We start from the raw sequence: 22875 nt of genomic DNA on the forward strand, positions 1-22875 counted from the left end.
TTTTCCCAATTAGATAAATCTGTCATACCAGTTTGGATGAAGTTTTTATTTTTTAATGTTTTCTCATGCCAATGAAATGTTTTTCATTGGTAATAGCTTTATGTGATATATGTCACATTGTTAGTTACCATTTTCTTCCATTCTACCAAGTGCATACTATTCTTCTTTAACTCCCTTCAGTGTCAGGACATTTTATTAACTAATATTACGAACATATGCTGGGATCTCTCTTGGATAAATCTTGTAATGGTTTAAAATCTAGTTAAGTCCTGAACTGCCTTTCTACAGTCTGGCCTATTTATAAACAGATTTAGAAGCTATGAAATTATGCATTCTACCGTTTTGTTACTGAGATGAAGTCATGAACACATTTAGTGTAAGCTGCAAAAGAGTATCTCTTGAAATGTGAAAATTTTCGGCGCTGGCATTAGTCATTAGCATCATCACCTGTCTATAATACAGAGAATTATTCTAAGCATTGATACAACCATTAAATAGAACTTGAAATTGTAGATGTGACCTTGTTATCTCCTTAAATGTCCATGTTCTCCTCGACCAGAAGCCCTTACAGTTCACAAAGTGTTTGTAAACCTGCTTTAAGCAGCATCTCAGGATGAAAAGGTGGAAGTTGACTGCAATTGATCTCGGTTAATCCCACCCATGATCCAGCGATTCCAGTACTATGGATATCATGTCCAGCACTTATGTTTTTTGGCCCGACAACGTACGCCCTAGTTAATGTAAGCAAGTTTATTTATGCCGTGAGGATGTACAAGCCGCTTTTTTTGACACGGACAAATAAGTTCTGGTGTTTTAAAATGATTGTATCAACTATCAAGTTATCAACACACTCAGCGAGACTGCATCAATCAATCTTACTGAACTGTCAAAGCTAGTATTAGTTAACTCATTAAGTATTAATATTACCTCTGGATGGGGGGAGGGGAGTGTTGGAAGTGCACCATTTGCATGTCTTCAACTCTCCATTGATTGGTCTTATGACCCTATATATGTGAGAGATTGATCTACTGTTAGGCCCTGTAAAAATTTGCTGTCGATTTGTGTTTTTTAGGCTTATTATGTTTCTGTAAGTATCAATTTGTATTCTGCATCGTCAATAATACTGTATCTTCTTTGTTAATCCTTGACCAAATACAACGCAATTTTGACTTTTGGGGGCAAATCATCTGCCTGTTCAAATTTCTCGGCAAACACTGACCGCTTATGAGTCTTGAGTTGCTACGATATGAATAGCGTTTTGCGGACTGGACAAACATTTTGGGATAGAGGTAGTATCTGTTTTGTCAAGAGAAGCATAGAAGAAGAAAAAAAGGAAAAATACAAGGTGAATATATGACCACTTATAATATTATTATGGTAGAGATCTCGATTGATGACCATGGTAGATTTGGTAGATTGTTAACAAAATGGGATTGAGGTTGGAATTAATTCGAATTGAGCAGGATTAACATTGTGATTATTAGTCCATGGATTTTAAGGTTAAACAAGAGCAGGGAGCCGTTCGAGCACGGTTAACATTGGAGGTATGCTCCATAGATTTTAAGTCTCTTAGAATCTTTGGAAACGGCCCTCGAAGGTTGCCTCGATCCTCTTTGGAAATGGCCCTCGAAGGTTGCCTCGATCCTCAGTGTTTCTTTTAATGATGCGCCCTTTTATTGGAAAAGGACAAGACTCGGGGGATGCCAAAGCGGGTTAGATCCTTAATTCACCATTCATTCAAAGTTTTGATTTTGACTTTGGAAGTAACCTAGCAATAACGACATGAGACCGTAACCATAGTGGCGCGAGCGGCGTGACGCTTTTAGCCAAATGGTGACGTGGCACCATTGTTTGAGCGGTGTGGGCATCATGACGTTATTACTTGATCCTTTCCTCATTCTCCATTGAATCTTTGGCCGACGAATGGGCAAAGGATGTAGCAGGTTTTGATTTCCCCCAAGGCTTATCGTTTGAAACGGGTTATCTTGAGACAAAACATTCTTCTGATGGGATGTACGACTCTTCATTGGGTCTTAACAACCTTTTCGGACTGTGGGAAAAGAAGCTTTTTTTTTTCCATGACCATCCTAACGTTTGAACTGTATACATGTACGATGTAACATGAGGATGTCATGCAATATATGAAAACAATGCAGCACATAAGTAGGATATACCACATAACCCTAAACCACGGGTTCCTGTCCTAGTTGAGAAAGTTCTATAGTTATGTACAAGTACAAAAGGCCGGCTTTTGGTTTAAGAAGGGTTCCTCAGACTCAGAGTCATAGATATGCCTCCCACTGCTGAGCGTATGTTGGTCAGTGGTCGAACTGCAGCGTGACCCTTCTTTGTCGGAGGTTGTGCATTTTGGGATTCCTTGACATTAGCAGGATTGCCAAAATATGCCAGCATGGCTAATGAACAATGCAAGTGGAAAGCAAAGGTTAAGAATATAAGCATTTTTCAAATTTTCACAAATATTTTTCAAGTTTGGCTCTCTTTAATCAATACTTTGAAGAGACTACACGGATGAACAATCGGAAAAGTCCCAGGTCAGAAAGGCCGGATGCGAGAATCCAGTTAGAATCGACATTTCCTTTCTCAACAAGCATAGAGCATTTGTTGTTTTTGACAGACTTTTGATGGATTGTTCACGAGTGTATTAAATTCAAAGTATGGATTAATTCTCCCCAGTGGAGTCGCCACTGTGGGCTACCAAATCTCAGGCCAGGCCCCCGCTCGTTTTTATTTATTGAAAAGTTGAAAAGAGTCGCCACCCGAGTTTTTGTAAGATGGTTTTCCACCCAAGAAACCTTGAACTTGAAAATGATATTTGAGTTTGAAAGATAAATCAGAGATTTTGAGTTCGGGAGCCACGTTATAAGAAGAGAAGGTTTTTGTTCGGCACTCTTCTCGCTCGATACAAAGATTGGTCTCTACTAAATATTTGTGGGATTTTTAGAATATGCGTATATTCTTAACCTTTAAAAACATATAGCAAGTAAAGTGTATGGTGTAGGCATGTGCTGATTGTTCAGTATATAAAAGAGTAAAACAGAATAGAAAGTTACATGCGATGAATGAAAAGAATGCAAATTGTCAAAAATTACAGAAAGACAACACCCCAGTGCTGTGGTCCCTGTGCCCAGCGCTGGGCTACTGTCTAGACCAGTTTTTGGAAAATATTTTTTTTTATCTTAACAGTGGACTAATTATTAAAAATGCATGAATAATAGCTTTTTGAGAATATTTTGTGGTGTTTCTAGATGAAACAGTAGGGAGACTGTATTGAAAAGTATTGAAAACGAGTAATAAATGCTAGAAATAGACGTAAAAGCCCCTGGATCCACTAATATTGAATTAATTAGCGAGTCCAATAGGAAGTGCTCAACATTGGGGAGGGAATGCCCAGCGCTAGGCATACGCAGTTACATTTTTTTTCGTAACGAAAGCCCATGATCGCATTAGTCTGCTCGTATCACTGCTTTAGGTTCCTGGTTTTCTCAAATAAACAGAAACTAAAAATGCAGGTAGCTTTCTACCTTAGTGCTTGATCAAGACTTTGAGTATTAATTTGAATGGTTTGATGATCGTTTTGAGTTGGGAAATGATGAAAGGGATTTTTACAGTAAAGTATTGAGGATATATGGATTTTTGGGATGAAAATGAGATTTTACTCTTCAAAATACAAGATATTTTAGATTCTCTTCAAGTATCAAGTGTATATATATTTGTAGAGAGAGAAAGGAGCTCCAAACTTGAGAGAGAGTTTCGGGGGGTGGGGGGGTTTGTTGTATTGTGTGTGTATGTGGCTCTAAATACCTCTATTTATAGACAAAAACGAAGGAGTGTCCTTACAGACTTAGAGTCGGCTAGATGTTTTGTAGGGTCATGATGAAATTCTTGTAGCAGTCAGAGCTGTCAGAAATAGAAAACGATTCCCAGCACTGAGGAGTTGTTGTTTAGCATTGGGGTGGAGGTCGGAGTGTTCAGTGCTGAGATAATGATGTCTAGTGCTGGTCATTCCTTGAATTGTGGTTCAGGTTTTGGGATGCCCAAAAATCGTTGATTAAGCCCCCAGATTTATGGTATGTCTCATATCATCATTGGAGATCTAAGGTAGTTTGAGGAGTCTTAAATTGGGGTGTTTACAGTGTTCATGAAAGAAAATGAATGGTCCAGATTTAAACTATCTGAACCATTCATTTCTTTTTATGGGCACTTTCATGGATCGAGTTTCATGTATTACATCAATCATGTTGTACTAATCTTTGACATATGGGATCTGTTTTTGCCCAAATCGTTATAGGGGGAAGCTTCCAAGAATAACACAAAGCTAGATTTATTTCTCCAAAAGTAGATCGTTGAAACTTGAAAGAAGAAGAAGAAGAAGTTGCCTTTCAAAAAAAAAAACTTGAAAGAAGTAGGATAACTAGACGCGGTGGCTCTTCCCATAAATGTGAGATCGCTTCCTTTATTGTACTCAAAACAAATGTGGACTTTTCTCCCCATTTCTTTATCTCAATATCTTCCAAACATTTCAACCTGAGGACGACACCTCATTAATGAGCCATTGGATGGCAACATGGCTGGTACTTTGAATGATCTACTTTTGGAGAAATAAATCTAGCTTTGTGTTATTCTTGGAAGCTACCCCCTATAACGACCTGGGCAAAAACGGATCCCATATTTCAAAGATTAGTATAACATGATTGATGCAATACATGAAACTCGATCCATGAAAGTGCCCATAAAAAAAATGAATGGTTCAGATAGTTTAAATCTGGACCATTCATTTTCTTTCATGGACACTGTAGACACCTCAATTTGAGACTTCCCAAACTACCTTAGATCTCCAATAATGATACGAGACATAACCATAAATTTGGAAGCTTAATCAACGATTTTTGGGCATCCCAAAACCTCAACCACAATTCAAGGAATGACGAGCAGTAGACATCACTGATTTTTCTAATCTGTTTTCAAAAATTAATATATTTTCTTTGCTGTTCAAAAAATTAAACAGCGGTAGACATCACTGTCTCAGCACTAGGATCTGAGTCCACAAATGTATACACCCACCAGCGGATCAAAAAAAATGTATACACCCACCGCGAATTCAACCCCGTGAATTATTGTTGATGGGCCCACTTTTTGGATTGTACTCAAAACAAATGTATACACCCACCCGCAAATTCAACCCCGCGAATCCTTTGTTGTGTTGTTGATGGGCCCACTTTTCGAATTGCATGCACTCAAGAATGAATACACCCACCTGGGAATTCAACCCCGCGAATCCTTTGTTGTGTTGTTGATGGGCCCACTTTTCGAATTGTACTGAAAAATGAATACACCCACTTTTCGGACAGTAAATGCTACTCCAATATATAAACCCACCCTCCCCGGATTCCTATATACTTCTACGATCCATACTTATACCTGAAAGGAAATTAAGGGGCTCGTCAATGCACTAGCAAGAGAAGCCATTAGTACTCTCAAGTACTTTCAGATCTCATCTCTCCACGGCCACGAAGGAAGAATGGTACGACAAACGACAAGGCCTGATCAACTGCTGGTCATTCATCGTCGTCGTCGACACGGGCGACATGCTGCTGCCACCTTCAACATCCTCATCATGAGGTTAGCATTCATGTTGAATACTAGTTATACGTACTGATCACTTGTCAAGGTGTAATTACAAGAATAAAAATGTATGTAATCTCAGTAACTTAACTAGTTATTAAAAAATATATGCAGAGAGGAATTACAACAATTGAGAGGAGAAGAACCGGAGGATCAGGACCCGAGGATACGTGATGGTGGTCGTCGTCGTCGGGGAGATGATGATCGGCGGTAACATTTTTTGTTGGTTATGTTCCTTTCTTTCTTCTGCACTTGGCATGCTTTCTTTTCCGTAACTTGTTAGTAGACAGATATAAATCTAGTGCTCATATGTTTTTTTCCCCGACAAACAGTGCTCACATATTTATCCATATATACTTGTATGCAGCGATTTCGATCCTCCCCCTCTCTCTCTCTCTCTCTCTCTCTCTCTCTCTCACACACACACACGCACAGACTTATTTCAGCTGTTCATTGTTCAGGATGTGGTGTCTATTTCTCTTTTTTTACGAAGTCCTTGGATTGTGTAATGTCACGATTTCAGGTAGAGCCGATTCTGAGTTAAAACTTGTGTTGCGATCGTTTTAGACCTCTAAATTTTTTTGAATTTCAAGGTCCCCTCCTACTTTTTTTTAAACCTCTTATAATAGTCCTAAAAAAGAGTCTCATTATTTATTTTCAATTTAAGCCCCTGAAAAGTCAGGTCGGCTCTGATTTTTAGGAATATTTTGCAGTTGGGTTTAGCAGTTTAGGCGGGAGAGGAATAGGGTTATGTTGGAAGGGAGGGAGGAAGGAGGGCCGCGAGAGATTGAGATCTTCTGTTAAGTTTGCCTCCAAACATCTTCCAGTTGTCTAATTAGGGAGGGGGCACCTCCTTTAAACGGAGAATTCAACGGATGAGATGGGCCCAGCGTATACCCTTTCTAGTGTTACAGCGTCGTTTAAAAAAGCCTTACCAAAAATAAACGAAAAGCTGTTTAAAGTGTCATCTAATATATATTATGATTTTTTTTCAACTTCGATTTACAATTTCATACTTTTTTTGATTCTTTTTGTCGAGACAAGCGGTTAATTACAAGAAACGCGGCAAAAAGCTAAACAAAAACTATTAAAAATTATTTTTATTCAAAATATGTAGTGTGAAGTCACCCTTAATTAATCTTCAATTAATTCAAAGTTTGAAGATTAATCTCCTCTGAAGATAAGATTACCATCTCCAATTCTCTTCATCTAATTTTTTTTTTAAAGGGATTTTCTCTTCCTGTCAATTAAGATTACAAATATTGAACTTCAGATTGATTACAATTTACATCTCCAAGTCTGAGAGAGAGACACAGAAGTTGGGAATTGACCCAGAGATGAGAGAGGGGGCAGGAGAGGGAAAATTATTCAATGTCCCTGGTAACAGAAAATTAAAGAGAGAAGAATCTGAAACTTGATCTTCATTTCATTGTATTGAACTTGACTTACAATGATTACGTATCCCTACTTATACAGAATTACACCCGAAATGAACATGAAATGAATCAAAGGAATTTCACTCTACATTTCAATGGAATTACAATCTGCATTTCAATTTAACTTGCTAACTGCCAGCTAGACTTTGACTGATTGGTGGAGCTGACGTCATTTGGAGCTGAGCTGGTAGTTCCTTGACTACTATTACTTGACACCTGGGGTACCGTCACGTGATGTTCCAAACTCATTCTTCATCACATATTTGTGTCTATCACAAATTATGAAACGCCGCATAAATATAAGATAGAGAAGAGTTTATGGCACCATGCAGTGCTCCAATTGGACCAGGAGGGAGGACTGGGGTGGGGACCATCAGAGGGAGGACTCAAATTAGAAGTCAATATTTACTACTGGTTTTTTTTCTCTTCGTGCAACGTAAATTCGAGAAGTCAATATTTACTGCCAAATAGATAGAAATTTTATTTCGCCCCTCTCAAATTAACTAGAAATTAAAGTAATTTCTTTTTGGCCGCAAACATCAAAAAAGTATAGCAAACAGTCCTTCGAAGCCTTTTACTTCGGAATATTTTTTCCCCTTATCGAGTATATATGGATACTGATACTGATGGTCCGACGTAGCATAGACCGGTACGTGGGCAGTGTGAGGATTCTATTTGTGAGGATCTTATGAATATTTTCATTCAGATTGTCCATCTCGATAATTAATGATTTGAATTGAAAACAAACTTTTTCCAGGAAAGAGTTAGGAAAAAATTAACTTTTCCACGTACGAGTAAGTTTTTAATCAGGACAATTGATTGTCGAGATGGATGGTCCTGATTCAATGAAAATCGTCACACAATCTTCATAGGGAAGAATCCTTGTAGATGATCTGGATCCCAAAATTAGTTGAGACACATGGTTATTGAAATTTTAAAAAAAAAAATACAACAGAAAAAAGCAGCAGCAAAAAATGCAATTTTCTATGTGTTGAGGAACGTGGGCCACAGGACCCAATAAATATTTATTTTCATTTGTAAAAAAATATTTTTACAGTTGTAGTGTATTACGTTTCGAACATATTGAGTGCTCTCAGGGCGCCGTCACATGGTGACTCTAATGCTTTTCTCTACCACATATTCATGTCTGACTCGAGACTAAATGTATGAATCTTACCAAATATGTGATGGAGAAGTGTTGGGGCATCACGTGGCGAAACGTGAAAGCCACTAAATAATTAATTACTCATAAACAAGTCTTCATTCACTGAACTTTCGTCTCTGTACTACAACGTGTTCATAGAATTATAATTACTCATCACAAAACGCAAGTCCAATAAGGCTCATTTTCATCTTCTCTCATATTTCCCTATTTTCAGCTGTTTTTTTTTTTTTTCAAGCCTTATTGACACCCAATGGAACTGTCAATAGTACAAAACCTTAACTTGAAAGAAAAGGGTGTACTCATCAACCTTGGTCATTGCATTTTGAAGAGGAATTTTTTTTTCGAGACACTGAAAATACAAGGGAAAAAATGGGGATGAACAATTTAGGGCGGAAGGAGTTTGATAGAGTACGTATGTGCTACCGGTAAGTTAAATGCACAGTACTGATCGACCAACCCAAACTAAACGAGTAATTGGGTTCGGTTGCATGAATTATATTTTTAAAATGACAAAGTCTGATGTCCTCCATTTCTTTCTACTCACACTTTTGCCATTTGTGGTAATTGTAATAGTGCTGTTTTTGGAAAGGCAACAGAAAGGATTTCATCTGGAGAATGGCATGCTTTGGTCTTGGCCAATCTCGGGTTGCTTCTGGGCCTCATCCAGATATATCAGAACCGAAAAGTTTCTCTATTTGAAACTCGCCCCGCCGCCATGTCCATTTCCCTCGCAGCATTATGCATCTCTGTCTTCGCACCAGCAGCACTGCTCAAATTCAAAGCAGTGAAAGTGGACGAGGAGGAGCAAACCACAGGGCAATTTCTCTACTGCCGTGTAAACCGCGACATGAATGTCCTGATCTCAGGTATCCATGTGATTAAATCAATTGCAATAATCGAATCAAATGGTTCGATGCTATCAGTTTAGGCCTCAAAATGCAGTAGTTATCCAATTGTACGAATAAAATGGTTCGGTTTTAATTGGTGTACGAATCATAATTTTAAGCCCAAAGTTGAACTGAAATTTGATGCTTAGTATTTTCAAAACCGAGCACACCGGGACTAACTTAAAAACCGATCAAAATTGTCTGCTTGGGTTTGATTGATGCTATCCGTTTGGTTTGAAGGTTTTCTTTTTCATCCCTGGTTTCAGGTGTTGTTACCCTGTCATGCCTTGTATCCGTCTTCGTCGCAGATGGGCTCGTTTGGGTTGTGTTAGTCTCATGTGCTTGTATCGTCTCTGCTCTACTTGTGGCTTGGTGTTTCCTGTTTCTATCCATTTTTGGAAGGACCAAATCCGGCCATGGTGAATCGGGGCTAGGAAGGGTGTAATTCTCCATCTTGCAACATTTGTCAGATTTCCACTATCCCTGATCCTTATACATACATATATAAACCAAGATAAAATGTTAGAAAGAGCTGTATTATGGTCGAATACTAGGTCTATAGCTTAAATAAGTGTATGATTTCCCTTTTTAATCATATGATCATGTGTGAAGCATCGCAATACAAACCACTTAAAAGTGATGAGAATATATAGAGGTCTTATTGTAAACTTGTTTGCCTTGTATGTATGCTAATTGCAACCTTTTACAATTTTAAATATTGTATCTTGCATTATGAACACTATCACATCAGTCGCCGTGTGTGTTCCAAACTACTTCCAAATGCAATCTACCTAAGAAAATAAAGAAGAACCAAAGCACAATTGAATCTACTAACCTGCCCCAAGGAATTGCACCATCAAGGAGTTGTACTTTCAAAACTCAGGTTCTGCTTCTAGTAGTACTACTAAGCAGTCCATGAAGAGAAAGAACTCAATTGGAATCCTCTGCCTCCATTGATTTTTCTGATGCACTCCCATTGTCGCCTTGAAATTCAACCCAAAACTGGCTTTTCCATTACCATTAGTGCGCTGGAGCTTTCACTCAAATTTTTACACAAATTGACAATTAAAATTTTTATTTATGGTCTGGATATGGTCTCCCATAATCCGTAACCTCGCATTTTCAATATGGCTCGTGTTCTATGGTATACTGTATATGTGAAGGCAACAAACAAACATAAATTAAGAAGACATCCATGTTGACCTTTTCATCCCAAGTAGTACTACACCAAAATTAAAACCAAACAAGACAGTAAGTGAAGTGGTTAGCTAGATGATGCTAACTCATGGCTTCAAGGCAGATTTCCTCTTAGGGAATTGGGCAAGGCAGGTTCAAGTAATCCGATCTCAACCGCATAAGATGAATGGATCAAAAAGAAAACCCGCATAAGATGAAGAAACTGGAGAGAGAGAGAGAGAGAGAGAGAGAGAGAGAGAGAGAGAGAGAGAGGATCAGGTCCCCTCCAAACTTCAGGGGTATTTGGGAATTGGGAGCCTCTGTGTTATATATTTTTGCGATATTTGTGGGATGCATTATGCAACAAGTATAACATTTAAGAAATATAAGCACAGAATAAATTTTTAAGGTCTTTTACTTTAATTGAAATGAAAAGGTAAAATTGAAAAGTAAAAAAACTCATGTTTTCATAGGTCGAAATTTCGCCCCTACGAATTCAAAAAACATATATCTACCGATATCTGTTGAAGCTGATTTATGGGTATTTTTATGGGGTCCGAAGTAGGTCCCACTATGCAGTTTTAATTGGAAAATGATATTGGCACTCCAAAAATTGATGCAGATACTTCAAAATCAGTGTAACTCCAAAGCCACTTTCTTTTGTTTTTTGGAACGCCGACATCAATTTTTGGAGTATTAATATCATTTCCCTTTTAATTTTATGTAAGGGATTTGTGAGCCAGAAGGTTTGATCCAACAATGATGATGGCCGATCAAGGACCATTTTTTTTTAAGAAACAAAACATATTCATTAAACAACAACTAAGACATCATACAATATCACAAGGTTCACTTGGCCAAATTTGTGCGCAGGGCACACAATATCGCGAGACACCTTGGAGACAGAGACATAGTCAAAATTACACAACAAAATCCCTTAAAATATGCTGCAGATCTAAATTCGCCTTGGTAGCTTCTTCAAAGCGGAGTTTACAATGATAGATAAAAAAGAAAAAAAGAAAAGGAAGTGGAATTTACAATTTTTGGGATTGGGGGGACTCTGCTGTCCCAAAGGGACCATAGAGGCTGACAACAATAGAAGAGGGAGTAGAGAGAGAGATATGTAGATGCTCTAACCTTAACTCACTCTTTATGTATAGTAGGGAAGCAATGGCAGGTGGTTGTTTGATTTTTTTGCTGTGACGTTGAGTACGAATGGGGGTATGTTTAAACTAGATGGTTGTTTGATTTTCCTTTGACGCTCCATTAAAGCAAAAAAAAGCTATTTTTGTTTTGATGATTAGGGTTTACAAGTAGGGTATGTTTAAACAAGAAGGGGGTTTCACTGCTTACTTGTGTTGTGGATAATTCGCCTGGTAGGTGCTTGATTTGGGATTGGAATTCTCTGATTTGATTGGGGCTAGGGTTACCACCAGTAAGATTTTTGCTAATTTGGTTATCAGTGGATAAAGACAACCATCATATTATGTCTCCTTCAATTCCTTTTTACATTTTGGAATGGGAGGTGTCTGTTTGAGTTCAAATTTTTAGGGGCTAGATTTGTGAGATGAAAACATGAGGTCTAGTTCCAAAAAATGCATTCAATAGAAGTGCTTTGGAGCATCTCTCTCTCTCTTTTTCTCTTTTTTTTTTATCAACGTCAATCACTACATTCATCATCCCAAGGGAAAAGATTTTATCACAATATACAAGAATGAACCAAAACTACTAAATCAAAGACACAAGTTACTGCTAGAAGCACATAAGTTACAGACTCAATGACACTTTGCCGAAGCAAACTGACTCTAAGTGCCGGTATGAGAGACCTGTCAATGACTCAGAAGTAGAGGATCCAAAAGGATCCTCATCTCAAACCCAAAGTAAGCGCGAGATGAAATTGTCAATCGGAAGCAGAAACCCAAACTGGCACACCGGTCCACTCTTGAAAGGAAAATAACACCAACAAAACGCCGGCACGCCTTCACAATCACAGCACGGACGCCTCTGGATCGTCTCTTAAAAGGGTGGTGTTTTTTTATGTTAAAGCAAGCAAGGGACTTCATCTTATTCCCTCTGTTTCTTTCATTTCCTTTATGTACGTTATTGTGATTTGTAGAATACCTGTTAAGCGTGTGGGATAAATGTGGTGTTCTTGAAACAATTGCTTTAACTTGTGTTTTTGAGATTGATCCGGTGATACTTTATTGATGAAGCTCGATTTTTTACTCTCTTTTTTTTTTGCGCGCTCATTTAGATTGCAATGGACGCGGTGTTCAATCTCGTGACTTTTGTCGTGTTTCGTCGCTGTGAAATTCAGAAAGATGATAATGACTTTGATTTTGTGCACGACTTTGTTTCCACCCGAACCGTTTTGATAGCATTACCCAGATGAAGAATCAATCATCACCACGAAATGCATGGATTACGTTAACAACGTACTTCTTAGAATTTTCCTGGGCAAAAGATCATTAAAGCTATAAGAGCTGCCATGCCATGTGCTGTCTTCTACAACATGGCCTTCTCAATCTAGGATCCTTTGGTTTGACAGTTCTTCTAGAAATTCTCATATCCGTTCTCAATTAATTTGCCGGTGGAATTCACACTAAAATTGTAGAACTTCAACCGGCCAGTAGCAATAGAACTCTCTTCATTTTTCGTAAATGTATTTTTTTGAAAGTTCATTTAACGGGCCTAGATTGTGCGTCGCGCGTGGAGTCAATTCAATCACTAGTTATAACAAAAGAGAAAACCTTACAACTTACCAGCTACAAAGAGGCATACCCTCGGAAGAAAACAACAAACCAATCCAGGAAAAATACAACTAGAAGGGCTGGTTTTGGCTAATAGATCAGATCTTTTTGGCTTATTTTTATTTTTATTTAAAAAAATTGATCTGTTTCGATCGAGACTAACAAATAATTCAAAATAATTGACTCGAATCTAACAAATGCGAATTATTTCTTGAATAAAGACAAAAAATAAGCCAAGTGACTCATTAGCCATACCAATCCTCAATTATCAACTAAACAATTTTACAGAGCTAGTACTGATCAACAACTTAGGGGTAGGTTCCAAGAATAACACAAAGTAGATTAAAATATGAACTTTCTTGGAGATGTTACTCTCATAAATTGCGAAAGCCAGATATTGCCGGTGACTAGGAAGAATCATAAAGAAAATTGAAAGAGCAGCTCTTTACGGATGTGTGGACGGTCCGGATTAGAAACAATCTATTACCGTTAATAGATAATTTAATAACGGTGATAAATTATTTTCAATCCAGACCATCCAATACACTTTTGAAATATCGAGATTGAGCTCTGTAAATTTTCTTTACCAAAGTTCAATATATAAGTTTTTCTCAAATTGAAAACATGCAACTAAGCTGTGGAACATCTTGAAAACATGCAACTGAGTTGTGGGACATCCCACTCTCATAAATGAGTAATTATTTAATAGTTCAGGAGTACCACTAGGGATGGCAATTTGAACCAAACCGATGAGTACCCGAATCGATAACCGAAATTATCCCCAAACCATAGCCGAAATTTTCCCCGTGGGTACGAGTATGGTTGGCACACAAGATAACCGAACAGGTTTCGGTTCGGTTATGGTTTAGCCGATACCCGAACCCGAACTGAACCGAACTAGTAAATAACAAAATTACCCCTGCCTATATATATACACACATACGTGAGTTAGGGTTTTCCAGTCCTATTTCATTTTCTCACTTCTCACTTCCAGGCGGCGATTTTAGATCTAAGGTCTCTCTCTCTCCCTCTCTGCAAAAAAACTCTCTCTCTCTCTCTCTCTCTCTCTCTCTCTCTCTCTCTCTCTCTCTCTCTCTCTCTCTCTGTCTCTCTCTCTCTCTCTCTCTCTCTCTCTCTCTCTCTCTCTCTCTCTCCACGAAGCACCTCCACTCCCTTCTCCCCCAAACTCTCTCACTTCATTCATCGCTGGCCACGGAGCCCGCTCATCCTCTTCCGTCATCGTACATCTTCAGTAGGCCCCAATTGCCATCGTTGTTGATTTTTTTCTTCCGGCCATTATGGGTTTCTGCAACTCCCACCTAAGGCAGAGAACCTCCTCAAATGGAGAAATTGATCCCACAACAAATTCAAAGGGCTGGAAGTTAATCAAAATCCCAAATTCCTCAAATCAAATCATTTCTCCAGTCTCCTCCAGGTCTACTGCTTTAAAAAATATACTCCTATATATGTAAAGGCCGAGAACAAAAATTAGATCTTCTGCTTCTCTCTCCCTACAGATCTCTGTAACTGTTGGTAGCTATTTTGTACTCTTTTATGGTTTCAAAATCCACAGGTGCCCATATGAGTTGCTGATTTTGTGGGTTTTTTTTTTGGTTTTTGATTTTGTACCAAATTCGGGTACCCAATCGGTTTCGGGGACCCATTTGGTTTGGTTATGGTTCTTCCTTCCTCTCCCCGTTCGGGTATCGGGACGGATATGGGTAGGCTTTCGGTTTCGGGGATCGGGTACGGAAATCCCCATATCTGCCCCGAATGCCCCGATTGCCATCCCTAAGTACCACTCTGTAGTACTTTGGATCATTTTACAACCACACATTTCTGTGGAGTCCATATACTTAGTGACAAACCCCACAAAAATGTGTGATCGTAAAGTGGTTCGGAGTACCATCGTGGTGGTACTCCCGTAATATTGTATAATTTCAGCTCATAAATGGTGCAAACCGGAGACTTGCAGTGGACTTGGAAGAATCATTATCCTCTAAAAAGAATATTGAAAAAAAAGGTCTAACTGCACAACAATTGTGCACAGATCATGATCTTGCTCTCACACAAATGATCCAAGCTATTCATTAAATATAAAACATTTTTTCAAAGACTCCTGTAAAAAATCTTTTCAATTCGATGTATATAAGTACTCGATCCAATCATTTAATTTTTCAGAGTCCTAAAATCTGAATGAAAAGTTAGGTGATTAGAATGAGCACCTATAGATATCAAATTGAGCTGATTTTTTGCAGAAACCCTTAAAAAAGTTTTACATTTAACGAATGACTTGAATCATTTGCATGAGACTTGGAGTGGGCCCCATACTATAATTTGTGCACAATTGCTGTGCAGTTAGTCGGATTGTATTGGAAAACATGAACTTTGCTGTGGGACATACAATCCTTTGGATCCGGCTATGATGCCCCAGTCCGGTTTAGAGGCATTGACATCCCCATTTTTCCTCAACCGTCGGATCTCTATTTTTAAATATCAACCATTGGTTAAATCTCTCTCATAGTACAATATATGTATGGGTATACATTATGGTAACTTTAATCATAGTAAATGGTATGTAGATTTAATTTGTGTGGTATGTAAAATTGTAATTTTTTTTCCAAAAATTTCATAAAACCAATTTTTTTTTGGTAAACAAGGGAAAATTTTTAACTTGTGTAAAAGTAATAAATTTTTTCTTTTTCGATTTTTCTTGTCAAGACGAATGCTTAATATATAAAAATTTGACGTAAAACCAGCATACGTGAGAAAAAATTGAATAAAGACAAAACTAAAAATTAACTGTTGTCAACAAGTTACTGGAAACGGCCAGATTACTGTATGGTCTACGGGATTTGTAAATAAGGCGAAGGGCGAAAAACGCAACAGAGTATTTACATGTTTAAAGTGTTACGGTCCCAAACAAAAGCCACGGGCAAGTTGTTTAAAGTGTTACTGGATTTGTAAAGATTTTCGTGTGCATGTTGGTTGAAAAAAGAATGGTCTACGGGATTTATAATTAAAGAATTTTATGAGCAAGTCCGGGCACTGATGGGGGCTCTGCTGTCCCTCAATAAGGGCAGCACCTGCTGTCTCGGCTAAACAGGACCCGCTTCGATTTGGTAAAATGATTGAAAACATTCACTTCGTAGAGTTCATCGAGTAGAACAACTTTACAAAAAATTAGCTTAATCGGATATCATTAAATACCTAGTCGAAATATTTTTATCTTGGAAAGAATGAATCAGAAACACTGAATCAAATCCATTAGAATCCATTATCGGAGAGTTATATATGGTCTGATCAAGCACTTAATAATATCCGATCGAATTGATTTTTTACAGAGTTGTTGTACTTGACGAGCTCTACAAAATGAACGTTTTCAATCATCAAAACAAGACCAGAGCAGATCCCTATTGAGGGACAGCTGAGGCCTCCCGTCCAAGCAGGAGACGGAGGCCCCCAGTCCAAGCAAGAGACAGGCAAGTCGGTAGAAAGACAACCGGACAGATCGGCCAGAGAAGAAGCAACTTGCCAGCCTCAACCTCACAAATGATCACCACTCTCACTTATGGCGCGTGGAGGCAATCTCCAATAAAAGTCTAAAGACTATAGAAAGAGCAGAATAATGGCGTAAATGCAATTACACGCGCTTCTAAAGTGCGTTGGGTCATCTTAATTGGGTGGGCCGTGATCGGGATACGCAAAAGAAGCCCCCAAAAGCTACGGGATCATGAGGTAAGCAAAAGAAGCCCGCTTTTAAGAAACTTAAGCAAAAGAAGCCCCCTAAAAGCTACGGGATCATGAGGTAAGCAAAAGAGTAAGTCTACAGTTACCGATCGGGAAATCCCGATGCCCTGCCGGGCATGTTCCGGCCATCTGACGGCCGATCCGATCCGTTCAATAATTCTAAAAAAAAAACTGAGTGGGCGTACATAAGAATAAACAGTATCCGACATGTGTAAGTGGCCATTTATTCTTGCGTAAGTCCACTCGGTTTTTTTTTTAGAATTATTGGACGGATCCGATCGGCCATCTGGTGGCCGGAGAGTGCCCAGCAAGGCGTCGGGATTCCGATCGAAATTTCTAGATCAGTAACTGTAGACTTTCCGTAAGCAAAAGAAGCAAAAGAAGCCCCCTAAAAGCTACGGGATCATGAGGTAAGCAAAAGAAGCCCCCATAGAGTCCTATATATATCCCAGGGACTAGCAAAAGAAGCCATTGTTAGTTAAGTTACTGGGTTTCAGATCTCAACGTACGGCCGGCCACGAAGGAAGTTATGGTAAGACCAACAAGGCCTGATCATCAACTGTTCATTCATCATCGTCGCCGGCCGCGACATGCAGCTGCCACCTTCAACATCTTCATCACGAGGTAAGCACATATTCATGTTGAATTAATCCTATATAGTACGTACTGATCATTTGCCGAGGGATAATTACAAGGAAAAAATGTATGTAATTATCTCAGTAACTTAACTCAACTTACTACTTCCATTAATTCTTTTAAGTACTAATTAAAAACTTACACGTTCGCGCGCATGCAGAGAGGAATATTTACAACACTTTGGAGGAGGAGAACCAGAGGATCAAGACCCGAAAATACGCGATCGTCGTCGTCACGGAGATGATCCGCGGTAACATTTTTTCTCTTGGTTATGTTTCTTTCTTTCTTATGCATGCACTCGAAGCATGCTTACTTTTAGTAGAAATTTTTTATCCATGTATACTCCCCTCTCTCTCTCTCTCATACACACACGCTCAGACTTATTTAAGCTGTTCATTATATTGTTTGTTCGATCGGGATGTGGTGTCTACGGACTACGAAGCTAGCCTTCATTTCGTCTCTCTCCAATTCCCCTTGGTCATGACTATGATCTTGTTTTCTGATTTTTGCTTCTCTAGTTCCCTGTTTTACTGCGCAGTCCTTGGATTGTAATGTCAGGAGAGAAAATCTTCTTTACGTTTGAAGAAGTTAATAAAACTTTTTTAAGAAAGAATTAATTGTGACCGGTCATGATTGAAAACGAATCACAGCCATTAATTGCACAAATAGACGACTGAAATTGGTTGGTGCTGTAAACACTCTGTAAATAAGACAGTCTCATATCAGGAATATTTGGCGATTGGGTTTAGCCGGTTTAGGTTTTCAAAATACTCCTCTGAAAGGGATGGGAGAGGAATACAATTAGAGAATAAATTCTATCCATCGTCGGTGTAAAATTTTACTTTTCCACCACCGCTTATTATGAACCCCATCAAGTGTCTGAAAAAAAGAGTTTTAAAAAAAAATAGAGGTGAGGTGAGCCATGTGAGAGAGAAGAAAACAAGCCGCAATAGAAGTACAAGTTTAGTACTATTAAATAATTATGGTTAAATTAAGACTTGTTTGCCTGTTGGGAGAGTAATAATAATATGGTTAGCGACAGCAACTCAGAGCATCTCCAATCCAATACTCTATTTTATAGTATCAAAATACTCTATTTTATTCATAAAGTGATTTTAGAGGAAATCACTATTCTTATTTACTCCAACCACAAACTCTCTATTTTTCCCTCTAAAATCACTTTATGAAAAAAAAAACCTTTTTTTATACTCTCATAAGTATATGGTTGGTATAAAAATTTAGTAAGAAAAGCTTACAAAGACAAAAATGTCTTTTAAAAAGGTGAATAGTATTATGGAGATGATCCTCTATATTTTCTCTTATCGTCTAAATATAGAAGATCAAAATCCAATACTCTCAAATGGAGGAGGGTTGAGAAGATGGGTTGGAATGCTTTGATACTCTTAAATTGAGATATAGAGTATGAGTAGGAGATGCTCTTAGCGGGGGGCTTTTTGAAGTTTGACGCTTTTGACTTTCATCGCCGTGTCTAGTCTCAGTGGGATCTGGCAGTTCCGTGAGTACCCCTGACTCTTTTATTCTCTTCTTTTCTTGAAATTTCAAACTTGTCCATTTTTTACTACTCCATGAGTAGAAGTAGAACTAACCCTTTGCTTCAAATTTCTGTCTTTTACTGTTTATTTTATTCACTCAGTAAATTTAACAACTCGGTATTAGTAGGCACGTGATTATTTTTTTATTTTTTATTTTCGTTCGTGTAATGTAGGGTTCTTACAACTAATATTCCATGTAAGAAGTCTTTACGATCGTATACACATGATTTTTTTTATATAAAAAAATGTTCGAGCCAACTTACGCGCATGCACCTCGATTAACCCTAGGAGACCATAAATCTATATTTCATTCGCAGGAGCTCTATTTGAGAGGTGTGAGTTCTTTTATTTTAGAGAATGTGAATTTGTTTAGGAGGGGTGTGGATTCTTAATTAAGTGTATAAAATAAATTTTTTATGTGTATACAATTTCATATTCAAAATGAATCTTATTTGAAAGATCTCATCGATTAGGTTTCAAAAATATTTTTCTTTTCAAAATTGATTATGCACAACAAAAGTTATAATTACTTGAAGTTTTAACTATATATGAGCTATATATAATTATGGGGTACATGAGTTGGGACATTACAGTATAATATTTCATCCACATGGGATAATTTTCCTATCCTAAAATCACAAGGCGCGTGGGAGTAAGAAAAAAAGGACTTGTGCGGAATGGGTGTGACGCGCACAGGGCCTAAACATCTAATGAGTGATAAAAGAGGGCCGGCTTGGAAGAGCCCCAAATTTTATTTCGCCCCTCTCAAATTAATTAGAAATTAAAGTAATTTGTTTTTGGCCGCAAACATCAAAAAAAAGTATAGCAAACAGTCCTTCGAAGCCTTTTACTTTGAAATATTTTTTCCCCAGATCTAGTATATATGGATACTGAGAATGATGGCCCGATGTTGCATAGACCAGTACGTGGGCAGGGTGAGGATTCTATCTTTGAGGATCATATGAGGGTTTTCATTCAGACTGTCCATTTCGATAATTAACGATTTGGATTGAAAACAAACCTTTTGTTAGAACATGTGTGAACGTTAAGTCCCACATCGGATAAACAGGAAAAAGAGTTGGACCTTAATATACAATTGGATGGCTTACCACTTACATGGCTTAGCCTTTTAAGTGGATATGGGTCATTCAACCTATATTAGGTCCAAGTAATGTGGTGGACTTTTTGCCGTTACTCCCATACAAATTGGGCCTTGAACATGCAGTGGCGGGTTGATCCATCGAACGAACTCTCAACACCTTTCTAGAAAAGAGTGAGGAAAAGTTAACTTTTCCACATACGAGTTCGTTTTTAATTCGGACCATTGACTGTCGAGATGGACGGTCCGGATTCTATGAAAATCATCACATGATCCTTATAGGGAAGAAGCCTCGTAGATGATCTGGATCCCAAAATTAGTGGAGACACATGGTTATCGAAATTTTTTTTTAAAAAATACAACGGAAAAAAGCAGCTGCAAAAAATGCAATAGTCAGCAACACAAAAGGAACGGTGAGCCACAGGACCCAATAAATATTTATTTCATGAGCAGCGCTACAATTCACGACGGCCCGCTGGGCCCACTCCGGCCTTTGCTGGAATCAACGGCATCCGACATGTGTAGGTGGCCGATCTAAGCACTCCATTTTTGTGTGTATAAACACTCCATTTTTTAGTGTTTATACGCACAAAAATGGAGTACTTGGATTGGCCACCTACACACCTCGGATGCCATTGATTCCTGAGCAAGCCCACTCGGGTTTTTTTTTTAGAATTTTTGGACGGCTCGGATCAGCCGTCCGATGGCCGGAGTGGGCCCAGCGGGCTCCTGAGCAAACCCACTCGGGTTTTTTTTTTAGAATTTTTGGACGGCTCGGATCAGCCGTCCGATGGCCGGAGTGGGCCCAGCGGGCCATCAGGAATCCGGTCGGGATTTCCCGTCGGGAACCTCAGACTTTTCGTTATTTCATTTGTAAAAAAACATTTTTACAGTTGCAGTGTACTGCGTTTCCTACGTATGGAGTGCTCTCAGGACACTGCCACATGGTGATCCTAATGCTTTTCTCTGCCACATATTCTTGTTTTACTTGAGACTAAATGTATGAATCTTACCAAATATGTGATGGAGAAGTGTTGGGACATCACGTGGCGATACCTGAAAGTCACTAAATAATTAATTACTCATACGCAAGTCTTCATTCACTGAACTTTCGTCTCTAGACTACAATGTGTTCATGGAATTATAATTACTACTTTATGACAAAACGCAAGTCCAACAAGGCTCATTTTCATCTTCTCTCATATTTCCCTATTTTCAACTGTAATTTTTTTTTTTTGTGTGTTTTTCATGCCTTATAGACACCCAATAGGACTGTCAATAGTACAAAACCTTAACTTGAAAGAGAACGGTGTACTCACCAACTTTTGGTCATTGCATTTTGAAGAGGATTTTTTTTTCCCGAGATACTGAAAATACAAGGGAAAAAATGGGGATGAACAATTTAGGGCGGAAGGAGTTTAATAGATGACGTATGTACTACCGGTAAGTTAAATGCACAATACTAACCAACCCAAACTAAATGAGTGATAGGCGCGTAAATATTTACATTAGCGCCCCCTAATTTATCTTTGTTAAGTCCTATTTATATTATTATTCGGAGTTCAATGCTTAATTTTTGTGTTGTAGGTATTTTAGAGAATATATTAAAATACATTCCTGATCATAACTAGAGGTACAAGAATTGAGCCTTAAAAATGTTCCAACTGCGAACGTGATTATGAAGGCGCAATTGGCAGCAGAAGAATAAAAGTTGTAGATGTTTTTATGGTGGGCCCAAAGAGCTTCTATTCAATATATCTTATTTTAACTTAGTATTAGACTAAGTAAAAGAATCTGGCTAAGGGGCATGGCCCACAGCTTTGATTGGAGGAGGCCAAGAGGGTTTTTGTAATTGGAAGCAATATAGCTTATAAAAGGAGGAGCTGTGCACAGGCACGGGGGCTCTGACGTGCGGCTTTATTCTCAGAGGACTTCTTACACAGAACAGAAAAAAAGAACGGGAGCGGCAATCAGGAAGGGCCGGGAATTATTTTACAGCGTTCTTCTTACGTTTTTTCAGATTTTCTTTTCCCTTCAAGTTTTTAAAGTTTTGTTAAGATCTTTGCATTCCGGTAATTCGTATTGATTTATGTTCTTTATTAAAGTTATTCGCTGGTATTTAATTAAGTTGTTATCTTTTATTTATTTTCTTTATCTCGCGTAATAAAGGCATGATTAATTTTAGGATTTTATTCTTTTTATTTTTAATACTGAGTGAGTAGTTTTCCTGAGGTTTGGTCGCTGGGTAAAAGCGCGCAGCGACCCAATTAGGATTCCTCGCAGCGTTTTCGTATATTAATTTAATTAAATAAATTTAGTTGGTGAAAACTACGTCCGTTAGACGAATCCGAGGCATTGTCGGGACTCATGTGAGCGGGAACGGGGGACCAAAACCTGTTCGCCGCTGTGTACGGGACCGGTAACCTTAGAAGGATTCGCATTTTTCGGAGTTTCCAATTCTCCCTAATTTAACCGTTTTTAAAACTTTGAAAAGCGAGCGGATTCTGATTGGGTAGCGAGCGCCGGATTCCCTACGACCGTGCCTCTCTTTTTAATTATTTGAGCAAGTTATCTGTTATTTATAGTTAATCTCAATCAAATCGACAAAGGGTGGCTACCTAAGAGCCCGTTTAATCAGTAACAACCTGAGTTTTTAGTCAGCACACATCACCGTATTTGTGGATTCGACTCTGGACTTACCGGATATTATACTACATCGGTTTCAGCTCAACGCTTGGGGCAACCCATTATTTTAGGACTAGAAATTGGTCAAGCAACGA

General features: G+C 38.4%; 1 protein-coding gene across 1 annotated transcript; it reads left to right on the plus strand.

Moving 5' to 3' along the window:
• The first annotated feature begins 5539 nt into the window (after positions 1 to 5539).
• Positions 5540 to 9818, plus strand: LOC131307073 (uncharacterized). The gene is made up of 4 exons (XM_058333490.1): positions 5540 to 5640; positions 5758 to 5853; positions 8818 to 9110; positions 9398 to 9818. The coding sequence occupies exons 1-4, from the start codon at positions 5540 to 5542 to the stop codon at positions 9574 to 9576; spliced, it is 669 nt and encodes a 222-aa protein (XP_058189473.1). The 3' UTR covers positions 9577 to 9818.
• Positions 9819 to 22875: the final 13057 nt, after the last annotated feature.

Source organism: Rhododendron vialii, chromosome 11a, assembly GCF_030253575.1.
Source record: "Rhododendron vialii isolate Sample 1 chromosome 11a, ASM3025357v1".
Taxonomy (NCBI): Eukaryota; Viridiplantae; Streptophyta; class Magnoliopsida; order Ericales; family Ericaceae; genus Rhododendron; species Rhododendron vialii.

Bases quoted from the DNA above. Each gene is read 5' to 3' on its own strand.
- LOC131307073 (XM_058333490.1), top strand. From the start codon at position 5,540: ATGGTACGACAAACGACAAGGCCTGATCAACTGCTGGTCATTCATCGT. The intron at 5,854-8,817 runs GTAACATTTTTT...TAATTGTAATAG, and splicing joins CGGGGAGATGATGATCGGCG to TGCTGTTTTTGGAAAGGCAA. The intron at 9,111-9,397 runs GTATCCATGTGA...CCCTGGTTTCAG, and splicing joins CATGAATGTCCTGATCTCAG to GTGTTGTTACCCTGTCATGC.